The sequence below is a fragment of the Lissotriton helveticus genome, chromosome 7, assembly GCF_964261635.1.
Source record: "Lissotriton helveticus chromosome 7, aLisHel1.1, whole genome shotgun sequence".
Lineage (NCBI taxonomy): Eukaryota > Metazoa > Chordata > Amphibia > Caudata > Salamandridae > Lissotriton > Lissotriton helveticus.
Window position 1 is genome coordinate 1,900,708,864 of NC_136068.1, and position 22,806 is coordinate 1,900,731,669.

At 46.2% G+C, this 22,806-nt stretch overlaps 1 protein-coding gene across 2 annotated transcripts in view; it reads left to right on the forward strand.

Annotated features, from left to right (window-relative positions):
• LOC144767841 (CD209 antigen-like protein C) overlaps positions 1-22,806 on the forward strand; it is a 175,349-nt gene that overhangs the window by 35,559 nt on the left and 116,984 nt on the right. For both annotated transcript variants that reach the window (XM_078651204.1, XM_078651205.1), the window contains exon 2: positions 713-808. In XM_078651204.1, the coding sequence (XP_078507330.1) occupies positions 713-808 (96 nt within the window). The remainder of the gene's footprint in view (positions 1-712; positions 809-22,806) is intronic.

Sequence of the window (22,806 nt, forward strand, 5' to 3'; positions counted from 1 at the left end):
TCAGAATCCTGGCATTAGAGACACCTCCAGCCGGTTGGCCCAAACAGTAAGAATTGACTTCAAGATATTCTGGGGATCATCAGAGGTTTGGTGGAACAGACCCTATGACAAAAATCACTTGTGTGGCTGCAAAGTGAAACATTGATTTCCCCCTCCTTAGGTATGTTTCCAAACACAGATAGTTACCTTTTATGCGTTTGTAAATGTATTACCCGTGGTCCATCCACCGCGGGTCAGGGGTCACCATGTCACTAATCTTGGACTATTTAGGGTGGACCTTCTGATTTACATTTTTCCAACCCATGTCCCTACATATCAGGATGTTTACTTTTTGGTTACATTTGAGAATGAAACCCATGTCACTCAAGTATGTTTCCAGAACAGGCAGTAAATGCAGACCGGATGTCAAGGAAAGTTGGTAGAAGCCCTTTCATCAAAACAATACTCAAAAAGCCAATGGGCGTCTTTTAACTCAATGGGCGGTCACCTGCCAATCACATGGTGTCTCATGACTGGCAGACACATAGATAGTTTGGAGACATTCTTCTCTGTGACTTGCTGCTCACTGCCCTTTTTCCCAGCAGTAGTTGGGTACCTTACTTGAGGAAGTCTCTGTGGTGAGTTTCATCTGGCTGTCTGCAGGGGGGTGAGGTTACCTTAAGGATCTCACGTGGCTCTTGTTCCTTCTAACTGGACCTCTTTACATCCACAGATTCACCCACTCCTTCCAGCTGCTTGTCGCTGAGCACCGCCTTGGAGACTCTGGCCATTCTCCTGCTTGGGATGGCGATAGCTGTCGGAATTCTGAGTAAGTATCTGGTAGGAGAAGCCAATGGACATCTTCATCACTGTATTAATCATGGATGGAACTGGTGCAAGAGAATGACTGCTACAACTGAGGTTTGTAGAGGGGCAAAACCAAAAGACACAAGGGCAGAAATCCCAAGGTGGTGGGATTGACTTATTTAATGGATGGAATCAGTGCAACAAATGGTAAAACACCTGGTTTATGGTGCTTGAGTGCCTCAAGACCATGAGTAAATGCACGAACACCTGGCATGAACTCCAACAGGAGGCGTGTGTCAACAATGATTGTGCACTTTTACATCACAAGCAATAGCGTTACATTTTCCTCTTGGCTATTCTACAGGTCACATCCATCTTCTACCTCACCTAAACTTCTCCAAGTGGATGCATGATGTAAGCAATATTAGATGGTTATGAGAAACTGAGGAGTGGGAGATGAATGTACGCGGGCCAAACAACGCCACCATATTTGTTGTAAGGGAGTGGATATCTCTTTGGCATTGATGAGTATTCCATGTAACAAAACATTTTCATCTCTCAGTGCAGGCCAGCCTTGAGTAGCATCTGGTTTGAATCTTCAGCTTTTGGGGCAAGAGTAGAGAATATGAGTGTTCATCCAATGAGTAAAGGCTAAAAAGCCATGGGTTTGTCAAAATAAACCATGCCTCCCAAAAGAAGAGGGTTTGTAAGTCAATGAAAAAGAAGACAGGACAGACTTACAAGAGAGAACCCAAGATACACTAATATAATGTAAACTAACAGAAAGTATGCAATCTATATATGCAAGGGAAGAAAGGTTTGTCTTTTGTATGGTGTATGCACACAAAGGAAGCTATCCTTTGGGCACCTATGCAGATATAGTGCATCGATACATGCTCGCACACCAAGACTCATGCAGCCCAACATACACTCGGACACAAAGGCCATTTAGGGTTGTCATCAGTCTGCTTATCCCAGAACTCTACTTGAACTGACTCATTTGTCCCAGTTCCAGCTCAGCCTGGGCTCTATGCTCATCATCTGCTAGAGTTTAAGGCTGTTAATATGCCACAGCTGTAAACACAGTGTGTGCTCACAGTGTGCCTACCATGTGAGGTAAGAGAGACAGTGCTTTAAATGGGCAGGAACTGTGTGGTGCTGAGTACCTGCACCTCTTTGATTTGAAATCGAGATACCTACACTTCTCAGCACTGTTGCAATCAATTTAATGGGAGAGATCTGGCACTTATCAGCACTGCTATATTATATTTAATGGGAGTGTACCCGCACTTCTCAGGACTGCTGCCATACATTTAATGGAAGATTACCTTCTCTTCTCAGCCCTACTGCAATACATTTAATGTTAGAGTACCTGCATTTCTCAGCTCTGCTACAGTGCATTTAATGGGAGAATACATGCACTTCTCAGCACTGCTACATTACATTTAATAAGAGAGAACCTGCACTTCCCAGCACTGCTGCAGTACATTTAATGAGAGAGCACCAGCACCTCTTAGCACTACTGCAATACATTTAATGGGAGAGTACTGGCACGTATCACCACTGCTACATTACATTTAATGGGAGAGTACCTGCACTTCTCAGCACTACTGCAATCCATTTAATGGAAGAGTACCTGCACTTCTCAGCACCGCTGCAAAACATTTAATGGGAGAGTACCTGCACTTCTCAGCACCGCTGCAAAACATTTAATGGGAGAGTACTGGCATGTATAAGCACTGCTACATTACATTTAATAGGAGAGTACCTGCACTTCCCAGCACTGCTGCAGTACATGTAATGGGAGAGTACCAGACCCTCTTAGCACTCCAGTTATACATTTAATGGGAGAGTACCCAGATCAGTTGACTGGGGGTGAGTGCTTGTATTGTCAACGCTCCGTCCATCATTTCCTTTGGTTTTCTTTGTTCGCCATAAGTTGGCAGGGTATGCTCAGACGTGAGTCCCTTGCTCACTTTGCCACTGGATTCAAGCAAGCCGGGATGAAGAAGGCTGAAATGCCAGAAACCGGTCCTCGGTAGCTTGTTTCCGGTCCAGGGAAGGCATGGCTTGGCAGTTCGGGCTGGACTGTTCCCATGAGGCACAGGGTCAGACTGATTTGCATATGGCCATGTCTGAACTGGGGTAGCAGAGTGGGCTAAAGAACGGTGATGGATTAAAACCAGATCAGTTGACTGGGGGTCAGTGCTTGTATTGTCAACGCTCCGTCCATCATTTCCTTTGGTTTTGTTTGTTCGCCATAAGTTGGCAGGATATGCTCAGATGTGAGTCCCTTGCTCACTTTGCCACTGGATTCAAGCAAGCCGGGATGAAGAAGGCTGAAATGCCAGAAACCGGTCCTCGGTAGCTTGTTTCCGGTCCAGGGAAGGCATGGCTTGGCAGTTCGGGCTGGACTGTTCCCATGAGGCACAGGGTCAGACTGATTTGCATATGGCCATGTCTAAACTGGGGTGGCAGAGTGGGCTAAAGAACGGTGATGGATTAAAACCAGATCAGTTGACTGGGGGTCAGTGCTTGTATTGTCAACGCTCCGTCCATCATTTCCTTTGGTTTACCTGCACTTCTCAGCACTGCTGCAATACATTTAATGGGAGAGTACTGGCATGTATTTTAAGTACTGCTACATTACATTTATTAGGAGAGTACCTGCACTTCCCAGCACAGCTACAGTACATGTAATGGAAGAGAACCAGCACCTCTTAGCAGTACTGCAGTATATTTAATGGGAAAGTACTGGCACTTATCACCATTGTTGCATTACATTTAATGGGAGAGTACAGGCACTTATCAAAACTACAGCATTACATTTAATGGGAGAGTACTGGCACTTATCAACACTGCTGCATTATATTTAATGGGAGAGTACCTGCACTTCTGAGCACTGGTGCAATTCATTTAATTTGAGAGTACCTGCACCTCTCAGCACTGCGAAAGTACATTTATTGGGAGAGTACTGACACCTATAAACACTGCTGCAATACATTTAATGGGAGAGTAACTGCACTTATCAGCACTGCTGCAGTACATTTAATGGGAGAGTGCCAACACTTCTCAGTACTGGCGCAATACAATTAATAGAAGAGTTCCTGACCTTCTCAGTACTGCTGCAATACATTTAATGGGAGAGTAACTGCACTTATCAGCACTGCTGCAGTACATTTAATGGGAGAGTACCAACACTTCTCAGTACTGGCGCAATACAATTAATAGAAGAGTTCCTGACCTTCTCAATACTGCTGCAATACATTTAATGGGAGTGTACCTGCACTTCTCAGCACTGCTGCAATACATTTAATTGGAAAGTACCTGCACTTCGCAGAACTACAGCAATACATTTAATGGGAGAGTGCCAGCACTTATTAGCAGCGCTGCATTATATTTATTGTTAGAGTACCAGCACTGCTCAACACTGCTGCATTATATTTAAATGGGACAGTGCCAGCATTTCTCAGCACTGGTACAACACATTTAATGGTAGCGTACCCGCACTTCTCAGCACTGCAACAGTACATTTATTGGGAGAGTACTTGCACCTATCAACACTGCTACAATACATTTAATGGTTGAGTACCTACACTTCTCATTACTGCTGCACTACATTTATTGGGAGAGTACCTGCACTTCTCAGTACTGCTGCAATATATTTAATTGGAAAGTACCTGCACCTTTCAGCCCTGCAACAATACTTTTAATGGGAGAGTACTGGCATTTATCATCACTGCTGCATTACATTTAATAGGAGAGAACCTGCACTTCTCAACACTGCTGCAGTACATTTAATGGGAGAGGAGTACCCCCACTGCTCAGCACTCCAACAGTACATTTAATGGGAGAGTACCAGCACTTTTTAATACTGCTGCATTTCATTTAATTGGATAGTACCTGCACTTCTCTAATTTGAATGGAAGAGGACCCGCACTTATCAGGGGCACACAGCCACTCTAAAGAGTGAGTACCTGAACCTCTATATCTCCATTTATAGCACTGAAGAGATGACAGTTTTGAACTTTATGACTTTCTCAGACATTTGGAGGCCGATTCAGAAAGGTAAACTTAGACCAAGAAGCTAACTTGACTACTTTTCTATATTCACAAAGGTTAAGTTACTACTGGTAATCTAACTAGTAGTAAGTTTTCGAGTAGTAAGTTTACTGGTAGTAGCTTACCTTTGTGAATACCAAAAAGTATTCAACGTGGACTTGAGTAGTAAAACTAGACTTAAGTCTAAGTTTAGTACTTTTTGGTATTCACAAAGGTATGTTACTACTAGTAGCTTAATTATTTCTACTTTTACTAGTAGTAATTTTACTACTTGTAAAATTACTAGTAGTAAAGTTACTAGTAGCAATTTACCTTTGTGAATACCAAAAAGCAGTAAAGTTAGACTTTGGTCAAACTTTACCTTTGTGAATCGGGCCCTTGCACTTTAGGTAACACCGGAGGAACAGCTTGGTCCCTGCTCCCAGATTAAATAGATCACTAGGGATGGGCCCCCCGGCTCCACCTTCTGAGCCCGCCTGCCTGTCTCCTTCTCAGCACTTCTCTGCCGCTAAAGGCACATCCAAAATCCAGGGATTAACAAGGTGTGTATCGTCCATCCCTAGTCCCACCTCCCTCCCATTCGCCTTTTCTTGATAGTTGCATGACGGAACCCCGCATGCATTTACCCCCCCATTTCTTTACAGCACAGTCACTACCCCAACTGCAATGTTACCATGTGTTATTCTACCACGGAAATTACTTGCTTTAGGGGCGCTGGACTTTGGAATAGTATAAATTACTATTCCAACTCCAGTCTACGCAACAGTAGGGAAGGTTTTGGACTTAAAAATCCAACACCAGTCCAACAACGCACTCCTAACAACAAGTAGTTGAAATAAATTGCAGTTTAAAGGAATGCGTTGAACCCTCGCAGTCAGGGTAGTGACTGTGTTGTAAAAGCAGGTCATTGTTGTGACTGTGGGGCAAAGGATGTTTCCCTTCTCTAAAGCAGTTGTTTTTCAAGAGGCAGTGGTAAGCCCAGTCCATGCTTGGAGTAAACTGCAAAAGCATCACAGGCCTGAAACGTTCTGGTGTGCTTATGTATCACACATGTTTAGAAAGCAGTTTTTAGTAGGTAGGTAGATGACTCGCTGGTGGTGTATGTCCGTTGATAGAGCTTAAATACCCCTGGGTGATAATGCGCTCTATAAGTCTATATTAAAATATTGTGGAGAAGTGTGGCTCACTGGTTAGAGGCGGCAGGCCCGAGAGCAGAAATCAGCCCGGGACCAGGGTTCAATTCCCGACGCGGCAGGGTCGTGGACCTTGGTCAGCGGACTCGATAATTCTCGCTTCGGTGCTTACTCTAATCAGGGGTTCCACTCGGCAACTCTGGGCATTAGCTTGCCTAATCTCCACAACAGCCCCACCAATTCCGGGGATGCCTGGCTCCACCTTGGGGACTCCCAGCAAGGGACCATCCCACAGGGAAAGCCAGGACAGGTTCCCCAGAGTTATACAGCGCCAGGAGACCTATGGACGGGTAGCAGTGCGCTTTACAAGCTCAAAAACATTTACATTTACATTCATTAACATAACATAACATATTTGCAGCCCTCTCAGCTCACACTAACGTGAGAGTAGCGGGCTCATGAGTTTTCTAATGTTGGATGTGAAGTGACATGGACACTTAGGGGGAGGTATATGATGGCGATTATAAAGTCCACCAGGAGGATGCTTATTGAGCATGGGAGGGACTTCCACAGATGCGTCAAAGCAGTTAAAGGAGCAGAGGACAGGAGAGTCGCAGGAGGGGTTCGATCTCTGAGCAGCTACTGTCGTTGCGAGCATACATCAAACCCCTCCACTGATTAAGTAATCAATACAGGCCTAGGATAGGGGAAAACCACAACAAAATGCGAAGGGGTCCTACTAGCTTGAATTACTTTTCACATGGGAATAAATCAGACCGTAAACAGATCCAAACCAACTCTGTATATTTATTTCACAAATATCTTAATTTTTGTTTATATATTCTTTTCCAACAGCTTTATAGTTAGCCTCTTCTTACAATTGTAACATTATTTCCATACATAATTTGGGCATAACTTTACATCTGTTATTGAGTATATACTTTCAATTCAATCAATCAATTATAAACTTTATTCGTTTTTTTGATAAACCATAAAAGTCACATATAAATTTGTTGCTGCTCTCCTTTACCGCATTGTGTGCCCCCCTCCTAGCCCGCTATATTCTTGTTTATTATATTAGTCTTCTTGATTTGATTGTCTGGGTATTATGTGATTATTCCTGTTGTGTATTCTTACTTGATGTCAATATTGGATGTATGTCCTTCCGTCCATTCTTTTGTAAAGCGCTCTGATATCCTTTGGCATCATATTCGCGCTATACAAAACTTTATCAATAAAATAAAATAAAATAAATACACACAGAAATACAGAATATTTCAAAGACAGGTTAAAAGAAAAAAAAAAGAACATGAGACCAGCCACGAACAACGTACCCAGGTAAAACACATATATATAGAACAGTGCATAGTGCCATTATTCCTTGCAGACTTTCTTGACTGAACAGCAATGTGCAAACGAGAGCATATACAAATTAGATAAAGTGTTCAATTAAAAATACCAGTATCAAACATTAAAATGTTAAAGTGCATGGTAGCATGCCACTGAATCTTAGATTTCCAATTAATAAGAATGTTTTTTCTCGTTTTTTTGTGGCTTTAAAGAAAAAATTAAAATTCAAACAATGGGCGGAGACTGGCCTGAGTTTAGTCCATCAATAACATATACAGTGAAATCTTATTTTCCAACCAACCGCCTTAAGCGAATAGCAGCAGAGATAAATCTATATATCATTTCGCAAATATATTCTGATTGGAGTAGTCGGAGATAAAACAACGCTGGCCTACATTTTGTGATATTTAGGACCCTCAACAGAGGTAGGATATATTGCGTGGTTTAATATATAACTTGCAGAAAAAAATAAAATGCAATAGGTTCTGGATTGTTTTGCAAACACAGGGACAAGGATCCAGAAGGGCCTCATGATAAGTGTGGCTCGAATACGAGACAGGTAAGTGAGCAGAGCCAAACCTAAATCAGGTAAGGTAAAACTTTTTAGAATGACTAAAAGGCTAAAAAAGAAATGGCTCAATTCCTTCAGTCGTAATCAGGGCTAAATACTCAGCTACCTGCACTTTACTGGGCTCTTTGTGATCTCTATGAGCTCTTAAGATATTCAAAAAATCTCTTTTTAGTTGAGTTTTTGTGACAGAGCTAATAAACTGGGGATTTTTGAAGAAATCCCGCCTCCCCAAACCGGTCAGCTGGGTCTTCACATAGCTCATCCATGGTATTTTATAAGCATGGTCGCAGTTTAAGCAATCCTGAATTATCTCCTTGGTTAAGGAACGGTTCTTCATTAACCCAGATTGAGCACCATAACATGATGGGAGCGCTTTCTATGCGATCTACCAGGAGGGTTAGCCCTAATTCTCAAAAACAAATAATGGAAGGCAAGCTGTGGGGTTTGGGGGGCGCCAGTAATCTTCTGAGGAATACATTTTCAGTTCTTTGTAGGATGGAAGAATTGCAGAAACCACACACCCCAGCATCATAGAGAATCACAGCAGAGCATTGGGCATTATAGATGTTAATGAGGGACTCAGTTGGTCTGCCACCAAGTTTCCTGGAAAACCTAAATAGGGCCTCAAGCATTCTATCAAAACTCCTCTTCTTTAGATCCTAAGGCTGATCCCCTTGGTCGATATGCTGCGGTAGAGGCCATCTGGGAAGGCAAACCACTGAATATTGTCTCTTTCTACGCCCCTCCGGCCCTAGGTACTGATGCGCTCCAGACCGTACAACACCTGATGCTAGATCTTCCGCAGGGGCCCCTGCTCATTGGGGGGGATTTCAATATGACAATGAACGATGCCGTAGACAGACACCCTCACCGTCCCTCGCACAAGTCCTGCTCCGACCTCTCTACCTTTGCGCATTTGATGGGGCTCGTGGACCTTTGGCGCCGTTCCCACCCTCACGCATCTTACTACACGCACTATTCCAACGCTCACAATAGCAGCTCGCGTATAGACTATTTCTTCGCACCCACTACTGATCTACAATTCTTCCGTCTCCCGGAGGGGCTCCCCAGAGGGATCTCTGACCATTCCCCCCTCACGATCCAGTTCACACATCACCGCCCGAGAGCGCGGGGTCCCATTATAATCACGCCCTGGTTTTTAAAAATCTCTGACATACATGATAGCCTGCTTGCACACACCGAATACTACTTCGCCGAGAATGTGGGGTCTGTACCTTCGGCCACGACACTATGGCAGGCATACAAAGCAGTAATCAAAGGTTCAGCGCTGGCCCTTAAGAATGGTTACCTCCGTAAACAAAATGAACACTTGGTGCATGTAGAAGCAGACTTACTTCACCTGGAATCCCTCCACAACGTGCACCCCACTGACGAGGTGTTGGCTCGCCTGCAAGCGACACAACTGGAGTATAGGGCACTGGCTCTTGAAAAGGCGCAAGCCAAACTCCTCAAAACCCGCCACCGGGTTTACGAGCTGGGGGACAGAGCGGGTAAGATGCTCGCTTGGCTTGAAAAACGGGAGCAAGGCTCCCGTTGGATTCCGGAATTAACCCTTCCTGACCAATCTACTGTCACGGACCCGAGCGACATAGCAGAGGCTTTTGCCACCCACTTTGAGGAGGTCTACACCGCCAGAGCCCACTATGGTGCCGAGGACTCTAAACTACTCTTAGCCGAAATGAGCCTCCCCGTCCTCTCGGAGTCCGAAATGCAGCAGCTCGAAGCGGACCTCACCACGGAAGAAATCCGAAACACCCTATTCTCTGTTAACTCCGGCAAGGCAATGGGCCCCAACGGTGTCCCTATTGAGTTCCTTAAGGGCATGGCGGGCGAGATCCTCCCGCATCTTAAAGCGGTGTTTGAAGACAGCTGTGACGTCTGTTGCTTGCCGCAAGACCAGCGATTGGCCTCGATCGTGGTTATCCATAAGCCTAATAAGCCAGCTTCTGACTGCAGCTCATACCGCCCTATCTCTCTCATTAACGCTGAAGTAAAGGTCCTTGCCAAGCTCCTAGCCACTAGACTCATGACCGTTCTCCCCGCCTTGATACACGAAGATCAATCGGGCTTCCTCCCGGGTCGCAACACGGCGCTCAATCTCCGCCGTGTCCATAATGTCATGAGTAGGATACCACACCTTCGGGAAGACGCGGTTATCCTCTCCCTCAACGCCACACTTGCCTTCGATTCTATCGAATGGTCCTACCTCTTTGAAGTACTCCCACGTTTTGGTTTTGGCCCTAAATTTATACGGTGGGTTTGGTTACTATAAACCGATCTTTGGGGTCAGGTCTATGTCAACGGTCATACATCCAGGCGCTTTCCCCTTCACAGAGGTACTAGGCAAGGGTGCCCGCTGTCTCCTTTGTTGTTCACCCTCACTCTGGAGCCCCTAGCTCATTAGATTAGAACTGATAATTCTATCCGAGGCCTCCAATGGAGTGCTGATATAGTCGATAAGATTTCGCTATACGCAGACAACATTCTAGTATATCTCTCCTCCCCCCGGTCCTCCCTTAATAGCCTGCTGCACGTGATTACTAACTTTGGCAAATACTCGGGCTTCTCCATTAATTGGTCGAAATCAGTGCTATATGTTCTCCGTGGTCCGCCCCCCCCTCTCCCGAGAGGCTACTCAGTTGAAATTGCCCAGAATGGTTTCAAATATCTGGGGATTTTTGTCACCCCCGATCCCCACCTTTTTCATGACCGCAATCTTAAAGGCCCACTTCAGAGACTCCATACAGACGTCTCCCATTGGAGGTCGCTTCCCCTCTCTCTCCCCGGTAGAGCTGCCCTTTTTAAAATGCTCATACCAAAAATTGCCTCGTCACCTACATTTAAATCCACAATTAAGGAAAGCTGAACACGCAACCAGTCGTATTCAACGAGGTATTTTTATTTTTACCAGATTGACTTTTCAATTAATCAAAAAATTCAAAAAGACAGATTAAACACATATAAAGACACATTACTGCGTGACATATTTATACCATGTGTATCCTGTTCTACGCTATACAAATATAATACTAGTTTTGCTTGAAAAAACAGTCAAAAAACTAAATAAGTGATGATTTTAAAACAAACAGAACATTTAAACCATGTGCAACAGACAACAATACATTTACCACTGTAAAAGGCGATTAATGCACAAATGAAAAAAGAGAAAAAAGAGCGATAGAAAAGAAGCAAAGTTAATTTGTGAGTTTCTGCCGTCAGCAAAAAATGCTGGTATAAGGGAATGGATCACAATAAATCCTTTCTAACAGGCCTGTTTTCTCTTTTTTCATTTGTGCATTAATCGCCTTTTGATTTAAATGTTCTGTTTGTTTTAAAATCATCACTTATTTAGTTGGGACACAATAGGCATTTCCACTATTGGCGACCTACTCCATAAGGGCAAACTACTGACATTCAAAGACCTCCAGGACACATACCACCTGGCGAATTCTGAGGCCTGCCGCTACCTCCAAATTAGACACGCTATACTCACCAACATCCCAGACCTCGCCTCCCTTCCACAGTCCTCGCCCCTTGAGGATAGACTCTTGTCCGAACCCCTACAAGCTAAGGCAATTTCTTACACGTATCGTAAATTGTGCAATAACATGCCAAATTCTGTTAACCTCCTCCGGGCTAAGTGGCAGACTGACATTGGCGATATGGAAGATGCAGAATGGCAGTCAGCTTTGATGTCCCCACGAGAGTCAGCCATTAATCATAGAATCCGCTTGATACAATTGAAAATACTACACAGGACTTACATGTCGGGTCCCCTCTTAGCCAAAATAGGCCGACGTCCGTCTGACCTTTGCCTCCGTCAATGTGGCTCAACGGGCACTTTCTATCATGTCTTGTGGGAATGCCCGGCAGTCCAAGACCTTTGGAGCCGTGCGGCTCTGAAAATGACTGATGCCCTCGGGAAACCGGTCCCCCTGTCTCCCAAATGCGCGCTTCTTACTATATGGGACCCCACAGACCTAACTGCGTTAGAACAGCGCTGGGTCAACCTTAGCTTCCTTCTCATAAAGCGTGAGATAGCCATGCAATGGGGCTCACCACACAAACCACTCCTGATCCGGTGGGTGGCTGCGATGGATGTGTGCATGATGTCAGAAAAATCAGTGTATAAAACTAGAGGTTGTCCCGGAGTCTGGGATAAGAAATGGGGGCGATGGAATACCTATAGGGGCGACTTATGTACCTCCCCGACGGCGGATATGGCTATGACCAGGCGGGTCAACCCTCGGTGAGTGTGATACTGGTTGCTACCGTGCTGTGTGTGCTCTGTGACGATGAATGCTGAATGCAATGGCTCGTATACTCGTTTCCTCTGCTTCGATTTGTTATGTTTGTTTGCAATAAAAATACCATAAACCTTTGGACTATCCGATACATGATTTTGACTATTCAGTGCATGCCTAGCTACCACGCCGCCGAACCCCTGGGATGTCGGCTGAATGGCTGTGTTGCTCGGTCTATCCTACTAAATACCTGCATGTACCGCAGCCGGCCCTCGGGGTGGTAGGCTCTCTGCTGTGTCACTTTGAACTATGCAATAAAGGTCTTAAAAAAAAAAAAAAAACTACGAAAGATAAAAAAAAAAAAAAAAAAAACAAAAAAAACCTCCTCTTCTTTACATCTATGAGGTGGGTCCAAGAAACTAAATAGCAAAAGGTTGACACATGAGCTAATTTTTCATTTTTAATAAAAACAGGGTCTCATTTTGTATTTGGTTCTCCCCACCACCATGACCAGTGACTTAGCGGAGTTGGTCTGCAAACCCAACCCGCTCATAAAATCATCAAATCTACACCTCTTTGTGAGATGAATACACAGTAATCTGCATACAGAAGTGCAGGGAGATCTCTCCCCCGCACTCGTGGCACATCAATCGTCCCCTCGTTCAGAGAACTCTCCAAATCGTTCATATATAAACAAAACAGAAAGGGGGCTAGCACGCACCGCCGTCGCACGCCACTATTCATTCTGATCGGGACTGAGAGTTCTCCATCCGCACCGTATCTAACTCTGCCCATAACATTGTGATGCATTTGTGCTACAAAAGGGACCAAGGGGGCATCTATCCCCACTCCTAGCATCTTTTGCCATAATTTACCTCTCATGACACAATCAAAGGCCGATGTCAGGTCCATGAATCCCAGATAAAGGTTGGTGTTGTTTGCCATGGTGTACTTGCCAATCACTAAATGAAGGTTAATGCATTGTTCCACCATGCCAAGGCCCCTTCTGAAACCATATTGAATATCTACGAATTTCCCCTTTTCTGCTATCCAACTTTCAAAACGGTCGAGTAAAACCCTGCCCATCATTTTGCATGTTGTGTCAATTAGTGAAATTGGGTGGTTAGCATTTGGGCGACGACCTATCTCCCTTTTTAAAAATGTGAATAATTTTTGCTGTTGACCACGAGGCGGGGGGCCGTAACTGTGACACAGCATTGAATGTTAATTAAAATTGGGAGCCAAAGGGCAGGTTTGGCCAGGAAGAGGTCCGCCTGTATACCGGCGTGACCAGCCACCTTATTTTTCTATGTTAAATCTAGGGCCTTTGTGACTTCCTTAATTGTCGGAGGGTCTAGTTTTCTTGCAGCCCCTTTTATGTGGAGACCACAATCTACGGTGTCAGATGGTCCCCCGTCATTGTTGTAAATTTCCTGGAAATGATCAACCTACTTGTTTGAAGGAATTGGGGTGTCAGTACTATTGTTGTGGTTATCTTGAAAGAAAGGGGTGTTGATGGTCTTCCAGAAAAAGCTGATATTTCTTTTAGTGCTCGCTTCATGTAGCCTCTCCCATGCCTCCTTCCTAACAAACTCCCTATAGATTTCTAAGATTTTTTTATTCTGGGATCTGCAGGCTCTCCCCTGTGTAAGATCTCTGGGTTTCTGTTTAAGTGCTTCAACAAGCTTTCTTTGACTCTTTGAATACTTGTTATTGAACCACTTAAACTGTTTGCGGGCTGACAGTCTTTTGTTACATTCTAAGATTTTATTTAAGGTCAGGGAAATATCTGTGAAGGCTGCTAGCATGGTCTTTGGATTTACTTTAACTTCAAGACAGGTCAGAATTTGTGACCTATTTTTTTCCACAAGTTTTCCCAGAACCACCTCAGGGTTCATCGAAGCCCATTTGCACAAGAGACCCTTATTTTTTTGTGGGTTGCAGGTGGTGCTACTAATGAAGGCAAATTCTTGTTTGTGTTTCAAATTTGATTTTTTGCGGTAAATGGTCGCTAAAGGGGACCTTTAAAATTACAACATTTACGGACTTGGGTTTGTAATAATCGGAAAGGGTAATAAAATCAATAAGACTTCCCCGTCCACGACTAGTATAGGTAATCTCATCCTGCCCTGCCCCCAGGGTCAAATCAATAGTTTAATAAAAGGGAAAATTTAGATAAAATGGAATTAAAAGCATTTCCAGAGAGGTATGTTCAAAGTGACTTTGGCCCTCATGAAGATCTTCCATGTGGGTACAAGCAGATACCTGTGATAGTGTACAAAGTCTGCAATTAAAATCCCCACCCCATAGTATTATATAATCTGTGTTCAGGTTCATAATGTGTTTACTTAGTAGTGTATCCAGGCTGGCCACTATTTCTGTATTTACAGAAGAAAAATTATTATGATACAAATTAACAATTATAAGTGTGACATTTAGTTCATATGCAACATTCATAAAATAAAAATACGGATATCCAGGTTAAAAGTATGTATTTTGTTGTCCCAAGTTGTAGTTATTAAGGTGAGCAGACCACCTCGGTCATGTCCTCCACGGGAGCAGACAGCAGGTGTCGGATGATATAAAACCATCTATTTATGCCTTGTCACAGGCCCAAGTCTCTTGAAGACAGATGATGTTGTAGCCTTGTATAAAATCTAACCAATCGACATTATTCACTTTAGACGCAAGACCAGCTACATTCCAGAACATGCAACTGAACTTTTTACCCCCTTGCATGAAGGGACAAGGCTATTCATGCAATTGGGTGCAGCCTGTATTACTTTTCCTTTTGTGTTGTCTGTAACCATACAGGGGGAAGCCAAGGGCACGGGATTGACCACATATGCTTGTTTTGTTGCACTCCCATAATTGTTAACATAAGCTTCAACCAAGGCTTCCCCAGATTATACAGTCAAGGGGTGAGAAACGGTTGTAAGTTGGAATTGGAGGACGCTCCAAACCCCACCCCCATGCCCAAAAAACAACTGCAGAGGATTTTGCATAGTGGGCCTATAGAAGTAACCCAAGGCTACTGCCTCGATTCCTCCCCCCACAAGTGGGCAAATGGAATGTTCTACCCAGGAGGCAACCCACAATATGCTTGTTCCTGAAGTTAACCACGATGAAGCTCAACCCAAGACACACGTTGAACTGTGTTTATGCTCCCATAGAGATCTTCACAGCTGAAGTCCTTTATGTTTTTAAGACACCAATGGATCACCTTAGCTCCCTGGATGTTACCTGCCAGGGATGTAGTAGGAGGCTCTGTACTTGGCCTGTGCTCTACCGAGTTCTTAAAAGTGCTTGAAACAGAATGCAAGTTTGAATCAATCAGGATTTTTAGGGAGGCATCAGTACTATTAAGGACAGCCACAACTGGTTCAAAGCACACTTTCAAAGATTTTTCCAGAAGCTCTGTTAGATTAGCTTGTGTCAGGTCGTCCTGAGTAATTACATTGACTGGCTCAAGCATGGGCGACAACCCATTTTGTCTGCTGGCAGGTGTTGGTTTGTTACTGGCCATGGGCGTCTTGTGTCTTATTTGGGGCTTCTTGCTACTTATGCCTTTTTTACTGGTGGCGATCCGCTTGGTTCAAGTTGTTAACTCTGATCATTAGACGTGATCATGAGATTGCCATTAAAAATGCATGGATTGCCAATGTCCTTGCAAGTGTCCGCCTGGTATATGGGCAGTGAAGGCTCGGTTGTATCCTCGTTCTCGGCAACGCCCCCCAGGGGTTTCGTATTTAGAGCTTTCTTAGTAGCCCCCATCCTCTCCTCTACACACTCAATTTCATTGTTAATCACCCCCATAGCTGTGGTCAAGAAACTCATTATGGTTGCAGCCAGTGGGCATTCCCTAGTCTTCAACATTGCTGTCTTCATCTTCCCCATGCTCTTCTCTTGCCGGAAGACATAGGTCCTTTCCTTGGCCACAATCCCAGCTGCAGGAGCCAAGAAATGTGTCCCCGCCCCGCCTTGAAAAGGTGCGGACGGGTGCAGACGGGCCCGGGCACGCCTGCTCACGTCCGGCAGGAGAGATGTAGTCAAGTGTGGCTCCTCCCCCTCGCAGGAGCAGGAGACTTCTGTGGGACCAAGTCCCACCACAGAAGAGTTGCAGCGATGGAGTTTGCGGGCTCTCTGTGGCCCAAGAAGCACGTTCATTTTCCTAGTTGGAAAACACATTTTACACCAAAAATCAAAAAACACTCCCATAAAGCCTAGTATTTCACACTCTCATCTGGTATCTCATTCATACCACATACCACACACTCATCATGCAACAATCCGGAAAAACAAACATTCCCCATACCTCGGCGGAGTCTGATCTCTTCCCTCCCTCTGGTGTAGTGGCCCGGACTGGACACACAAATGCATCTGTATCTGATTACAGTCGGATTGATTCCCATAGTAGTTCCATCGGTACGCCACTGCCCACAACCTCCCCCAACCAAATGACACACAGGCAAGCATGTTGGGATGAAAAAGTTGCAGGTTTATTTGAGTACAAATAACAGAATGGGTTAACTGACAGGCGACCCCCTACACCCCGCAACCCCTTGTTGTAGGGCGCCTGAAGTTGAGCCAAAGATGCGGACACCAGCGGCCATAGCCCGGTGTGGTACCTGGGAGGAAAACCTCCCACCGGTGGACCTATCGTCCACCCACCCCACCCTCCGGACAAGGGAGAGTCAACTCACACCTTCTCCATCCAGGTGGGGCGTTACCGGCAAGCCCCCGGTTGCTCAGGCTTACAACCGCCCTAAGGACTAACGGGGCGCCGTCGAAACCAAGTCCCCGATAAGGGCCCCCTGGATTATGTATGACTCAGCACGGTGCGTTACGCACTGGGGCTTCAGGTCCTGTTCCTGTGCCTGTCCTGTATGGGGGATCGCCTTGTAACTCCTCCTGCAGCAATAGAAAACATAAATACATTATTAATAACCCCCCTCCCCACTTCCCCCCTTTTCAGCGGGTGTGCGGCAGGGAGGGGAGCTGAAGAGCGCGGGCCTCGCGTCCGTCGGGGGGATGTGAGGGGGGGCTGGGAGGCCTAAGGTTTACGGCTGGCGAGGAGCAGCCTCGGAGCGACAGACTAGTGAGGGGGGCAGCAGCAAAGAGGGCGCGAGGAAGGAGGGGCGACCATTTAACCTGACCCAGGGGAGACGCCCCTTTCCCTAGTTGTAGACGCCCCCCCCCACCATCTCCACCCACCGGAAAAGGGCGGATGGCTCCCCACGGCACTACTACGGGGTCTGCCCTCCTATGGGGTCCCCTGCAGGGACCGCGGGCATCCTGCATAGTAGTTCCATCGGTACGCCTCTGCCTACAACCTCCCCCAACCAAATGACACACAGGCAAGCATGTTGGGATGAAAAAGTTGCTGGTTTATTTGAGTACAAATAACAGAATGGGTTAACTGACAGGCGACCCCCTACACCAGCAACCCCTTGTTGCAGGGCGCCTGAAGTTGAGCCAAAGATGCAGACACCAGCGGCCATAGCCCGGTGTGGTACCTGGGTGGAAAACCTCCCACCGGTGGACCTATCGTCCACCCACCCCACCCTCCGGACAAGGGAGAGTCAACTCACACCTTCTCCATCCAGGCGGGGCGTTACCGGCAAGCCCCCGGTTGCTCAGGCTTACAACCGCCCTAAGGACTAACGGGGCGCCGTCGAAACCAAGTCCCCAAGAAGGGCCCCCTGGATTATGTATGACTCAGCACGGTGCGTTACGCACTGGGGCTTCAGGTCCTGTTCCTGTGCCTGTCCTGTATGGGGGATCGCCTTGTACCTCTTCCACAGCCCTGGGCGTGGCCCCCGCTGCGCCCAGAGCCCCCACTACCTAGCCCTATATTCTCCTCTATCTGCATCCGGCTATTTCTAAAGCCTCCCCTATATCTAATAGGAATATTGCCTTGCCTACTTTGAACAGATGTACCCCATCAGATTCCCAGCAAACAATAGATTTAGCGTGCAGCAAGCCGTGCCTGATGAAACCTACCCTACGCTGCTCACCGGATTTGCGCATAGCTGCGTGTATGCGCCTGCGGGTAACTTCTAGCGCCTCCTGCGATGTAGCCCCATGCCATATTGGTCTTGGAGATATTTCTGACCAACATATGCCACCTTGTCCCAACTCTCTGCTCATGATGCCCAAGTCTTTCCTCAATGCATCCAATAAACGCCTCTTGCCTAATGTTACCACGTCGTTCCCCCCTAGGTGCCCACTAGGAATATTGGCGGCCGCCTGTTCTCCCTCAATGTCCTACGCAGCATCGCCAAAAGTGCTGCCCAATGCATCCGGGGGAGCCAAACCAGGATATATTAGTGTTGGTGAAGCCATGCTTCCACGTGTTTGCATTCACCCATCTCGCCAGTCTTGTGACATAAGAGTGCCCCATCACCCACACCTCTGTTCCTGCAATGAAACACAGTAGGTTGGAAGATTATAGTTTATTTGAAAACTTAAAAAGCACTGCTAAGTAAAACAACCACCAAAGTGTGGCAACTGTAAATTGTGACATGCATTGTACCTTAGACTACCACGTGAGCACTACGCACTTATTCTTTCCTTGTCTACACGTTCCCTACCGTAGATCTGCTAACAGGGCGTATTACACTTACTGGTCTCACCTATCTTTTGTAGCAGTTGGAGTCCCATCGCCCTACTCTCTTGATCGCCTCGGCTGGAAGGCCTTCCTTGAAGGCTGTGGTAGCCGCCCCTATCCTGAAAGAGTGGGAGCTGAACTTGGCCCCCTTAGTCGTGTAGCCTGCTAAGGATAGGCACCCCTGCATCACAGTTCCACATGATATTTGGTGACTGGGGAGCCGTCTAAATGTATAATAGCAGCCCCTCTGTATGTGGACGGCACGACAAGAATGCGGCTAGCAGGGCCACCGGACAGTACCTGTCGTTACCCAGGCGCTGAAATAAAATGGTCCTACCCCTGCCCTGATTCCGCTGTCAGTCGTACGTCCTTCATCAGCCGGGCCCTAGAATTCATCTCTTTTTTGGAGCGAGCCACTAACTCACCTATTCTAAATGCTCCAAAATGCAAGGCTGAATGTCACAGCGAAGAGGGAAGCTTCGTAAGCCGAGTGGGTGACCGTGGGAAGGGCATCGATTGGGGCCCTTTGGTCTGCTTGCTTAGGCCTCACTCTAGTCCAACCTTTGAGCGCCGCCCTAGTTGCAAATAATGTTGTTGGGTCCTTTTGACCTAACAGCCTGTCCTGATGCCCGATGGCAGACAGGTGACCGGCCATCCACGAGTGGCTCTTCCCCCCACCTTTCGCCCAACCATGAGTGCCTGCCCCCTTTCAACCACCCTTTTTGCAGGTAACAAGGCAGGCCAGAGGTGGAAAGCCACTACCAGTGGAAGAGTTCTAATACCGTTATATTGGCCGTTATCTTTTTCTTCCTCCATGCATTGGGCCATTTCGCTGCGCACCATTCCTTGTCTAATATTGCGCCGAAACCCTCCCTGCCTGACGCGTCAGTAAACAACGTCAGCTCCTGGCTGCTGGTCCAGGGAACCCTCCATATCACGGAGCCATTGAACTGCTTAAGGATGTCCCCCCACATCCTGAGGTCTTCTATAACCCCCCAAGCTCAGCCTCACCTGATGGTGTCTGTGTTTTATTTTGTTGCTGTCTTGGCTAACCTGCGCAAAGGCTCTACCAGTTGAAATCACTTTGTGGCCTAAGCCATGACTTTGCAAAATTATTCTTTAAAATTGGTACACCTGGAGGAAGCTACAGGCTGGCCCGCCTGGAGCTAGTAAACTTCCTAACAGGCCGGTGCGGCCGGTCAAATTTTTTTGTAACAGCCATCTATAATAGGCATTATTCGGGTGAGATGATACCTCTTTTGTGTGGCCCGAGGGCCATGGCAGTGTAGTATTAACCCCTATGCCAGTGTGACAGTGTTTTACTGTTTCTATGCTTCTAATGTGCAAAATCAGGTTTGTGTTGGCATACGTTGCCATGAAATTGAAGTCTTCAAATTTAAAATGCCGTCGCGATACACCGCATCATTGTTGTTGTTGCCTTTGCTCTGCCAATTGTGAGCTACCCCATGAAAGAATGAATTTTCTAGTCTTTGTAACTAAGATGTCCTTAACCAAGGACAACCTATCAGTCCAACACCACTCAGTAGTCAGTGTTACAATTTCCCTTCGCCTGGATATATTCTAAGAACTTTTAAAACAATGTATTGGCCTTATGAGAAAGTCTTGGATTGTGTAGTATTGTGTGAAATCCTTTGTCTGAAGTCATATAAAAAGGACCTTACGGGGCCTTCGTTCTCACTCTTATGACCGATCTATGCTGGGTTTACTATTGAACTTACAATCTAATGTAGTTACTAGCACTTCCAAGAGATGGAAACGGGTTCCTTCGAGGCACCAGGTGTTGTGTGTGAACTACACTTCCTAGTAAGCGCCTATGGCGCGCTCTGGATATGTTTATGTGCAACAGGTTTGGCCGCCGACACCCGATGACAAAGTGGTAAACGCTAGGCTGCCGACATTGGAGCGGGGCCAAAGACGGGCCACAGGGTCGCGTCCACCTCCTGTTATTCTGGGCAAGTCACTCCAATTTCCGTGCCTACAATAAATATAATGTGTCATTGTGTAACGAGGCCGGTGTTTATGTAGCCACTCCAAATACTGTTGGGTCATGTTGCGCTATATAATTCAGCAAATTATAATAATAAATAAAGTGTTGTTATATGTATCTAGATGCATGATATGGTTACCTGATGGTGCCAAGGCGAGTTCAGTCTTGGGCAACTAAAGTAAATCATGATACTCACACCCGTTAGGCACATAGCGTACCTTTTGACGCTATCTGTGGTGCCTCCCCCTTGCAATTGGAACTCACACTTCCAATGCTGCTTCTAACTGCAGGGATCTAATCTGAAGTACTGGTGAAACGCTTAAGCGCGTTCAGCAATATACTTTTGTGCCTTTTTGAAGACACTTTATTACATTGGGTCAAGAGCTTTTGTTGCCTGATTTGCATGCCCCATATTTACAAGCCTTCGCAGTGCTCGGGCTAATGGCCAGTGTTGAACCTCGGCTCGCCTCTCGCCTGCCCCCCTGCCTTCCTAATGGTCGATGCCATTCAGCCACTTCTCCGCTTGTTCACCAGCCCCCTTCTCCGGTTCAGACAAGGGTTGAATCTTCGTCTGATGCACCCTAGAGGTGTAACATAGTTTGCTGCCTATGCCACTGCATCCAGATATATAATAATTCAAGTAGCATTAGATGACAATTAGAGAGCCAGAGGTACCCGTGCATGTGGGGTTAACTCGAGCAATGTATGTGGCCATACTCGGGAAATCAACCGTGGAATTTGCGCTCTGAATCAGTTCCTCGGCCCATGCAGGCAATAGGCCGAGCACCACACTGACTAGTCCAGCGGATAATTGCCAGAATGCCCTATCAGCCAGTCCGACCATGACGCTTAGTCATATACATTATGAATTAACTGTGCCGGTTCTTATGTCCTATGAATTTCAGGCATATCACTGTGAATCTCCGAAACAAGATTAAAGCGCACAAGGAATGCACAATGTGCCAGACTTCCCAACTGGTACGCCGCATGTAACGTTTTTGACACTCGTTCCCACCTAAATAAAAACTTTTGCAGCGGGACATGTCCTATTTGCGTAAATTAGCGTGTAATCCTCTAGGAAGTCTGAAACTAGCAGTTACTTCCTCCCATCATAATGAAGGTTGTACCTTGATGGCCCCTTTATGCCGTGACATGCGCAGTGCAACTCAAAGAAATCTTAAGTAAGGTGAAACACAAATGAGTATTTTAAACGTTGCATTGGCAAGCATTAAAGAAAAAACGTCGGCAATGCTGAGAGGTTGAAGTGACGGTCGTATCAGAGTGTGCGCAGTCAACATAAGTTGTATAGCATTCCTATTAGCTGTTCATGTGCTTTTAATTGCAGGATCCCCATTTTCGGGTCCAGGGAGCGTAGCTTAAAACCATAATAAATCCGTATTTGTAAAGCGCGAACTAATCCCCCTTACGGGTCTCAAGGCGCTAGGGGTCGTCGTGCAAATTAAGTGAACTATTGCCCAGAGTCACATGGTGCTGAGCTGCGCCGGAGCCGGGGATCGAACCGTGGGCCCTGTGCTCCGAAATCAGCTGCCCTGGCCGCTGCACCACCCTCACCAGCTTAAAAGATTTTGTTGAGCCCTCCAGTTTGCAGTGTTTAAGCTAAGCTTAATCAGCCACCTCATACAACGAGGGACCCACCCCAAGGGTTTAGCCTATCCTCGCTAAGAAAGGCGGGCTACTTAAGTTCGAGTTATAATCCATCTACTGATGGAAGGAGCTTTTTGATCTGAATTGATGGAAGTAGTATAAATAAGGCAAACGACGTCGCCGGAACCGTACTATCCATGCTACAGTGCCTTTTTGAAGACGTAGCTTGTTTACAAATTAAGGGCAATGAGCGTGTTGGTGCAGACCAATTGTGCACAGTGGCGAGAATTAAATGAATAACGCTTCCACACGGGCTGTGTGAGGCTCGGGCGTCGCAAGTCAGCCTGTAAACACACATCATTTTCCCTGGTGTCTCGCACAGGCTTCAGGGAGCGGGCCACACGTTGTTTATACAA